Source organism: Colletotrichum navitas (genome assembly GCF_030913465.1).
Source record: "Colletotrichum navitas strain CBS 125086 chromosome Unknown LY79scaffold_100, whole genome shotgun sequence".
In the NCBI taxonomy this organism is placed as follows: domain Eukaryota; kingdom Fungi; phylum Ascomycota; class Sordariomycetes; order Glomerellales; family Glomerellaceae; genus Colletotrichum; species Colletotrichum navitas.
The window spans coordinates 1-9,077 of record NW_026850646.1 but is presented as its reverse complement, the minus strand read 5'-3'; the positions used below and the strand labels follow the sequence as shown (position 1 = coordinate 9,077).

General features: G+C 32.2%; 1 protein-coding gene across 1 annotated transcript; it reads right to left on the bottom strand.

Annotated features, from left to right (window-relative positions):
- Positions 1-1,719: 1,719 nt before the first annotated feature.
- Positions 1,720-4,009, bottom strand: LY79DRAFT_569244 (uncharacterized protein). The gene has a single exon (XM_060559040.1). It carries the CDS (start codon positions 3,662-3,664, stop codon positions 1,775-1,777), a length of 1,890 nt encoding a protein of 629 aa, XP_060408713.1. The 5' UTR covers positions 3,665-4,009; the 3' UTR covers positions 1,720-1,774.
- Between the last annotated feature and the right edge of the window lie 5,068 nt (positions 4,010-9,077).

The following is a 9,077-nucleotide window of genomic DNA, read 5'->3' as shown; positions in this document are numbered from 1 at the left end:
TATAGAAGCTAGTAGTATAGTAAAAAAGTAAAGAAAGTAGTACTAAAGCTAGCTAAATATAAAATAGCTTCTAAGATAAAAGCCTAAAAGAAAAAGGCACTATATTAAAGATAAATAAGTATAATAAAGAAATAAGGCTAAGTATAAGCTAAGTATTATATAACACTAAATAAGTAAGGTAAATAATATAAGTATATAAAGTATATAAGATAATTATAGAGTTAGAGGGTATATAGAAGTAAAGTAAGTATATATATACTAAGAATACTTAGAGAAAAAAGAGTAAAGAAAAGAAGAAAGTAACTTTTAGCTTTAGTAATACTATATACCTACCTTTGCCTTTATAGTATATTCACTTATTACCTTAGTTACTTATTAATATTAATAATAACTTTCTTAAGAATTACCTTTTCTTTTACTTTTATTATCTTTTTTTATTTTAGGTATATTATGTCTTATATAATATATCCTATACGTTAGTAATAGAGTGTTATATAAGGGACCTTAAAGACAATAGCTACTTTTTATATAGACATTTTTAGGTTTTTTTAATAGCTTAGAGGGTAAAAATAATATAGTTTTAATTAAACAGGATTATATATTTATAAATAAAGAAATATTAGTATAAAGGTTAAAGAGGTAAAAAGAAAAGAAACTAGTCTACTTACTATAATTATTTACTTACTATATATATACATTAACCTTATAAGGCGCTCTATTATTAGCTTATTAGTAATATTCTTATATTTAGGTAATATAGTTAGAAGTTATTTAACCTTAGCTTTTACTACTATAATATACTACTATATAAGAAAAAAATATATAAAATATTCAAAAGTAAGTAATAAATAAATAAGCTATAAATAAATAATATTTAGTATAAGTACTAAAGTAATAAACTATATTACTTATACTAAGTAAGTATATTAAATATAGAAAAAGTATATAAAGAATGACTAGTAAATATATAGTTTTTCTTTAGTAAATAGTTAGGAAATAGGCAGTAAATTTACCTTGTATTAATGGTAATTTACTAATTAAATAGCTAGGATTAGTCTAGAATTTTCTAACCTAGAAAAAATAGGATTTCCTTACTTTAGTAGATTTTACTATAGTTATATATAATATAATATTATAACTAATGGATTAACTATTATAATATTTATAATTTAATAAGAATATTACCCTAGAGAGTATACTTCTATCTAGATTAATAGAGGATAATATACTTCTAGAGGTATAACTACGTAGCTATGTATTAACTTAGTAAAATATATATATCCTTGTTATCTTTTAAGTTATAGGCATTAGTATTTTTACTACCCTAGGCGTAATCCTTTGTTCTATTAGGATTCCTAGGCTATTACTTGTCCTTTAGGTTATAGGTACTATTATTACTGCTTATAGGTTTATAGTCTTACTTAAGTTTAACTTAACGCTTCTGTAATCTAGAGGCAATGAAGTCTATTTAGAGTTTACTTATTGCTAACTATAATTTCTAGTATTAATACTTATCGCTGTCTAGGTTGTTCTAATAGGATTTACAGTAAGTAACTGTGTTATTTTTAGTAAGTACTTGCTGTTTACACTTGGCGGCAAGAATCTGACTGAGCTCCTATTCTAGACAGGCTAACTACTATATATTCTCTATAATACACACTGTCTCTTGTTATAGAATATCTCGAGAACAAGGATAATGTTAAAAAGACAAAATGAAATTGAGCTGAGATTCTAACTTCTATTCTAAAAATCTATTTAAGAATATAAATACACCCTATACCTCATAGACAGAAAAGCCTTCAAGTTTGTTCTCCGTCCGCATTTTGTATTCTTCTACAATACGTTGGTAGTCATCAGGGCCTGTCCCCCAGGCAGACTTTCGGCTTGCAATCAGAGCCTGCTCAGGTGTCTGTGGCTCCAGAGTCGCTCGTCCCTCGGCAGTAAAGTAGGAAGGTGTACAGATGGACAGAGCTGAGTACCACCCTGCGCGCTTCACGACTTCCTCCATCCACTTGTCTTCGGCATCTTTAGAGGCCTCAATAACTAGACGTTCGGGCTTAGATGACTTCTGTGTAGCCTGTGCAATGATATGTGCAATTAGGCGCGCATTCTCGTCCAATAGAGAGGTGAAGTTAAACGAGGTTGAATTTCCAGCATTGAAAAAGGCAAAAAGATTAGGAAAACCGTTGACAGCAACACCAAAAAGGGTTCCGAAATCGAGGGATTCCCACTTGTCGTTCAGATGGCGTCCGTTACGTCCAGTTATGGGGGCATTCATCCTGTCCTCGGGCCCCTGATGAGTCGAGAGGTGGAATCCAGTAGCGAGAACAAGTACATCGATGTCCAGCTCTTGGCCCCCAATCACAAGGCCGCGCTCCGTATATCGATCAATGCCCTTGCCGTTCGTGTCCACGAGTGTGACGTTACTCCGGTTAAAGGTCTCGAGGTAGTCGTCATTGAAGGTGGGTCTTTTACACCACCCAGGATACCAGGGTTTAAGTTTCTCGGCAGTTGCTACGTCTCGAACCTCCCGATCGATGCGAGCCCGCAGTTCGTCGGCAATGGGCGTGTCCATCTTCAAGAGTGCATTGATGTGCTCTCCTGTTGCTGCTGGGTCCACTATCCTTGAGTTGCTCCCGAGCACGCCGGAACGAGCTTGGTTTCTCGTCCAGCCATCATTAACGAGGTCAATGGGCTGCGGGTTCGCAGTCAAGAAACTGTCCAAATTGGCCATCCTCCGTCGCTGCCAACCTGGGCCTGTGGCCACTTTGGCCCAAGACTCCGGCGTTGTGTCCTGTTGCCGTCGCTCGCCGCAGTATGAGGGCGTTCTCTGGATCACGTAGAGATGCTTGGCCCACTTGGCAAGATGCGGCACAGCCTGGACTGAGGTGGCCCCGGTTCCGATGATGGCCACACGCTTATCTTTCAGGTTGGTAAGGTCCGGGTGCTCTTGGCTGCCACCAGTAATGTTGTAGTTCCATCGGGAGGTGTGAAAAAGCTGGTTGCGAGCGCTGAAGTCGGCAAAGCCTGGAGCTTTTGGGACTTTAGGGACAGCAAGTATACCTCCACAGGTGAAAAGAAACTGGGCCTGTACCGTCATAGTTCTTGGGGGCCGAACTTTCCCAAAGGATTGGGTTAGGTCTACAATCCATCGCCCGTTTGTCTCGTCCCAGACTTGTTTATCAACTTTGGTGGAGAACATGGCTTGAAGGCGATATTGGGCTGCAATCCGCTCTGACTGGCCTCTAATCTCGTCGCCAAAAGAGTATTTGTGCTTTGGGATATAGCCTGTCTCCTCGAGTAAGGGTAGATAGCAGTACCCTTCGATATCGCACATAAGGCCCGGGTACCGGTTCCAGTACCAGGTGCCTCCATATCCGCCAGCAATATCCACAAGCACTATGTCTTTGGGATCAAAGCCAGCATCAATCAGACGGGCCGCAAACAGGAGGCCATTGTGGCCTGCACCAATGACAAGGAATTTCGTAGCACCACCATCTTCCAGAGGTGGATGCTGAGATGCAAGCGCGTTGTAATCCACCCATGGATCGGCAGCTAGATCTCCAAGGCTGGTGTCTTCGAGGTTGATGTACTGGGCAGTTCCATCGGCGCGAATTCGTTTGTTCCGCTCCTGGGCATATTTTTCGACTGTGACAGCGGCCATTGTGTGACTTGAAGAGAAATTCTTAGAGGATGTGTTGTGAAATCTTGCTCGTTGTTTAACAAAAGTGATGGCTGAATCTGCCCAGTATCGGCGAAGGATCCAAGGTATTTATGGAAAAAGTCGGCACCTATTGATATGGAGCCTTTATGGAGCTTTTGTTGCACAGTATAGGTCGACCTTGCTTGCCATAAACCAATTCTATCAAGTGCTACGTGACCCCATTTCTGCAAAGAGCTGGGTAAGGCCAATAAGATCAAGGCATTGAATCCGATCATCCGGTAGTAAAGCAGTAATTCACTTCATATGGCGGTCTGCCTATGCTATAGTTACTAGCTATGTCACGGCTGGCTCACGGGGTATTGTAACAGGAAGGGGGGGCGGGTTCGGGGGGTGATGTGGCCGAAATGCCTCACACCCTGGCAGTGGGCCGCATGTTAGCTTCATAATCAATCAGCTTTAGCTTGAAACTGTTAGACTACCTACTGTTATGGCCTTGTTGAGCTTGACTCTGCTTTGATGAGCGACTGCGAAGTATGAAGCCAAAGGGTAAAGAACGCAGAAACTTCAGCGCCGGTTACTTCCAGTAAGCGTCGCTTCTTGCTTCTTCCTCTTAGTAGAACGTCTATACCAAGATAGGTACCCATGATTCCCTCCACCGTCTGCCTTGGATCCGAGCCTTGGTAATTTGGATCCCTGATTAGCTGCCCTCATTTTCTGAGATTCCGTTGCGTGGATTCCTAAGATTCCGTTCTGGGGTTTAATTAGATCCCGTTCCGGGGTTTGGCTAGATTCTGTTCCAGGTCATCCTTAGAGTCGGAGTCCGTGGCGGGGTCTCTTAGAGTCCGTGGCGGGGTCTCTTAGAGTCCGTGGCAGGGATTGACGGCGTCCGAAAACGCAGCTTATTTACCTACCCGGGGGCAACTTAGTCAGCGCTGTGAGCTAAATACCCCCTCCTCACGGAGGGGGAGAATAGTTCGTAGGGGGGTATTCCAGCTTCGGGGGGGGCTATCCGTTGTGGGGCCGAAAAGTTTAGGGGGGTAAAGTAGCTAGTGTTAGGGTTATCAGGCTTATTTAGGCTTAGCTTAGAGTGTAAGAAGTACAAAAGCTTAAGCATATACTAAGTATATACTAAGTATATACTTTAAAATATAGTACTTACCTTCTATAACTATAGAGGACTTAGACCTAAGTCTTTTAACTAAGTCCTCTATAGTTATAGAAGGTAAACACTATACTTATTAGTATATACTTAGTATATACTTAGTATATCTCTCTAAATATAGTAACTAGCCTCTATAACTATAGTAGACTTAGACCTAAGTCTTTTAACTAAGTCCTCTATATTTATAAAAGGTAGACACTATATTTATTAGTATATACTTAGTATATACTTAGTATATACTTAGTATGCTTTAGTTAGTTTTTTTTAATTTATATAGTGCTTAGGGCTTTACCCCCCCCTGAACTTTTTGGCCTTACAACAGATACCCCCCCCTAAAGCTATAATACCTCTCTACTAACTAGGCACCCTCACAGAGGGGGCAAAAAAATAGGGTTACTACTCTAAAAAAAGGGGTTACTAACCCTTATTACTAATAGCCTTACTTTTATATACATTATATAGTATACTTAACTTTTTATTTCTTAAAGTAATAACGCTAATACTATTATATAATAATAAAAGTAGTATTAATTAATAGCCTTTAATAAGGGCTTTATAATAGTACCTTTTTATTCTTTTTTATATAATAACTATAAACTTATATTACTACTATAATATAGGTATTACTTTTACTATTATTTACTATATATTACTAGTTGTTTTTTATTTATATTAATAATAGTATAAATAAATAATTTTATAGTATAATCTCTATAGCTTTCTAGTTATTTATCTTATCCTTTATAGTATAATATTATTATATATAGGCTATATATTTACTTTCTTAAAACCTTTTATAATTTAGGCAGTAGTAAAGATCTCTTTAACTATAGTATTAAAGGTAATAATAAAGTTATCTTTTATAAATATAAGGTTACCTTCCTATATATACTTATAAAGTACTATATATTAGGCCTTCTTAAAGTATTAAAAGACTTCTATATCTATTAGTTAAAGAAAGTACATTATACAAGGTAAAAAAAAGGCAAAAATAATATTAAAGTTAATATAATATTTTATAAGCTTTAGACTTATATAGCCTATAGGTTTATTAAGAAAAAAAGATAATATAGCTACTTTAACCTTTCTATAGTATTTTAATAGTTATAATACTTTATTTTTTAATTACTTAGTAAACTATTAAGTAAATATAAAATATAGATATTATAGCTATATATATTAATACTAAAATAGTTATTAAAGAAGTAGTATATATAGTAATACTTTATTAACCTTATATATAACTATATATAAAGTACTATATATAGTCTATTATAATCTTTTAGTTAAAGAAGCTAGTTAGTAAATATATAAGGTAAACACCTTTTTAGACTTAGTAATTTACTTAAGTAGTAACTAGCTATACCTTTAAGATAATATATACTAAGATAATATTACTATATATATTACTAGACTTAACTAAAGTATATATATTTTAATTAGCTAGATCTATAACTTTAGGTAAATAGTTATATTTTAGTAGTTACTTAAGGATAATTATATATAGCTAGCTACTAAGGTAGCTAATTTAGTACCTAGATTTATTAGTATTCTAGATCTTAGATAAGCTAATATTATACTTATAGAAGGTAGCCTATTACTAAATAACAAAGTCCTTTATTAAGGCGAAGTCTAACTTAGCCCTCTTTTAGTATAACTTAACTAGTTTAATAGTGTCTTTCTTTAGAGCTTTAGATAGTTAGTAAGCTAGCTTTAGATAAAGTGCTTAAAAAGTAGTAGTTAAACTTAGATACTATAGAGATAGTTAGTTATTTCTTTAACCTAGAGCAGTAGGGCTAAAAAGCTAGATTTATAAAGCTATATTATAAAGGCGCTAAAAGCTATATTTATAGCCTCTATAAGTAACTAGGGCTAGCTAGGCTTATTTAGGCTAATATAGAGATTATAGCTTTCTTAAAGGGCCTAGAGGTATTTCTAAACTCTTATATAAGATATACTATAATACTAGGTAGCCTATTATATAAAGAGTATATTATAACTATCTTATTACTTATTAGTTAGTGTATTAAAAATATATTTTTTATATTTTTATATTTTTAACTTAAATAATTAATAGTAAGATAAGCTATAGATATTTTTAAGAACTTTAACTTTTATAACTAAGAATTAGCTTATAAAAAGAGTCTACTAAGGCTAGTATAACTAGGCTATATTACTAATATATAGTGTATATATATATAGCTTTAGCTAAATCTAACTTATAAAATACCTATTTTTTACTATAAAGCCTTTATAATAATATATATACCTTTATATTTATAAAGTTTAATAGTAATAGGCTATTCTATAGAATAATAAACTTATAAAAAAGGTTTAAACTAGATAGTAGTAATATAGCTAATCTATTTTAGATTAGATTAAATATCTAGATAATAAAAAAAATAATTAAGAATATAAAAGAGTATCTAGACCTATAAATATAACTTTATATAGAAGCTATAGATATCTAATAAGAAAAGTTAGGTAGATAAGAGAAGAGATAAGGAAATTAGTAGATAAAAGGATATATATATATTTATTATTATTAGAAGAGTTAGAGAATAAAACTACTTCTAGTGGTTTTTTCTCTTCTATATATAATAAATAACAATTACTAGACCCTCCTATAACAGTATATATTACACCTATATTATATATATATTAACCCTTTATAATAGTTATAGTTATATAGTTATTAGTGTTTCTAAAACCTTGGCTTATTATAGATTTACTAGATCTAGTTTTAACTTGTTTTACCTAAGTTAGGTAACCTTGTTAAAAGTACCCTAGGCTATACCCTAGACTATATTGTATTATTGCCTTGACCTTGACCTTGTTAACCTTATTAATACATTAATACTCTTAGAGGCAAGGCACTTCTAAGAAAGTAACTTTTAATAGGTCTATAAAGGTCTAGTAAGTTATATAAAGAGTATATCTCTCTATAGGTAACTATAATACCTTTATATATATATACTTTTTATATTTTTATAGTTATAGTATAGTTAGGGTTAAGGTTCAGGTTAAGGTTATATCTTCTTATAAGCCTTATATCTAAGTTATCTTACTATTTTATACTAACTTATAAACCTCTTAGTTATTAAGAAACCTAGTTATACTAGAAAAGTATATAACTAAGTAAGTACTAAATACCCCCTAAAAAATCCCTCTTTAATAAAATAACTTAAATAAGGATATTATAATAAGTAAGGCCTTTACCTAGAATAAAAACATCTTACTAGATAATATATTACTAAAGTAAAGAAAAAGTATAGTAATATTATAGTAATTACTAAAAAGTAAAAGACTAAAAAATTATAGGCCTACTAGGCTTTTATACTAGCCTACTAGTAGATCTTACTAAGAAAAATAAACTACTAGTTTATTTTTAATAACACTTATACTTTATACCAGGCTAATTCTTAGCTAGTATAAATAACTACCTATATAGCCTAGACCTACCTAGGGTTTAACTTATATAGGCCTAAATAATATAAACCTTTTATTTATTTTATAAAGTATATTAATAACTTTTATTATTAAAGTAAATAATATATATATTACTTATAGCCTAAAGACTACTAATAGTATACTTTTTCTTTTAAAAGAACTACCTAGGTAAACTACTAAGTACTATTTACTCTCTTATATACTTAATACTATTAGACTTAATAATTAAGTAAAATTAAGCTTTATAAAGACTACTATCTTTAAGTTAACTAGTAATTAACTTTATATAGTAAGAATAAGTACTAGCCTTAATAATAGCTTTAACTATAGGCCTAATACTACTAATAAATATAAATAAGTTTATAGTAGCCTTCTTTTATACTATAGTAGCCTAGATATAGTAGGCTAAGACCTTATTAGGTCTTATAGTTAGCCTAGACTATATACTAGCCTAGATATACTTAATAATAATAATAAAGATATTTTAGCTAAATATAGACACTATATACTACTTACTTAACTTTATTTTTTATAACTACTATATAATATACTACTATATAATAAAGTTATAAATCTAAGTAGTTAAAGTAGTATATTTAAATAGACTATTACTATAGTATTTTAGTTAAATAGTTTAATAATCTCTTTATAGTTAAGTATATAACTAGTAAGAATTTTAACTTATAACTAGAGAATAATACTAGCTAAAGTAATAAAGGTAATTATATATTACTAAATATCTTAAGAAACACTTTAGCTTGTCCTCTATTAATATAGAGAAGTAGTTTAAGGAGAACTACT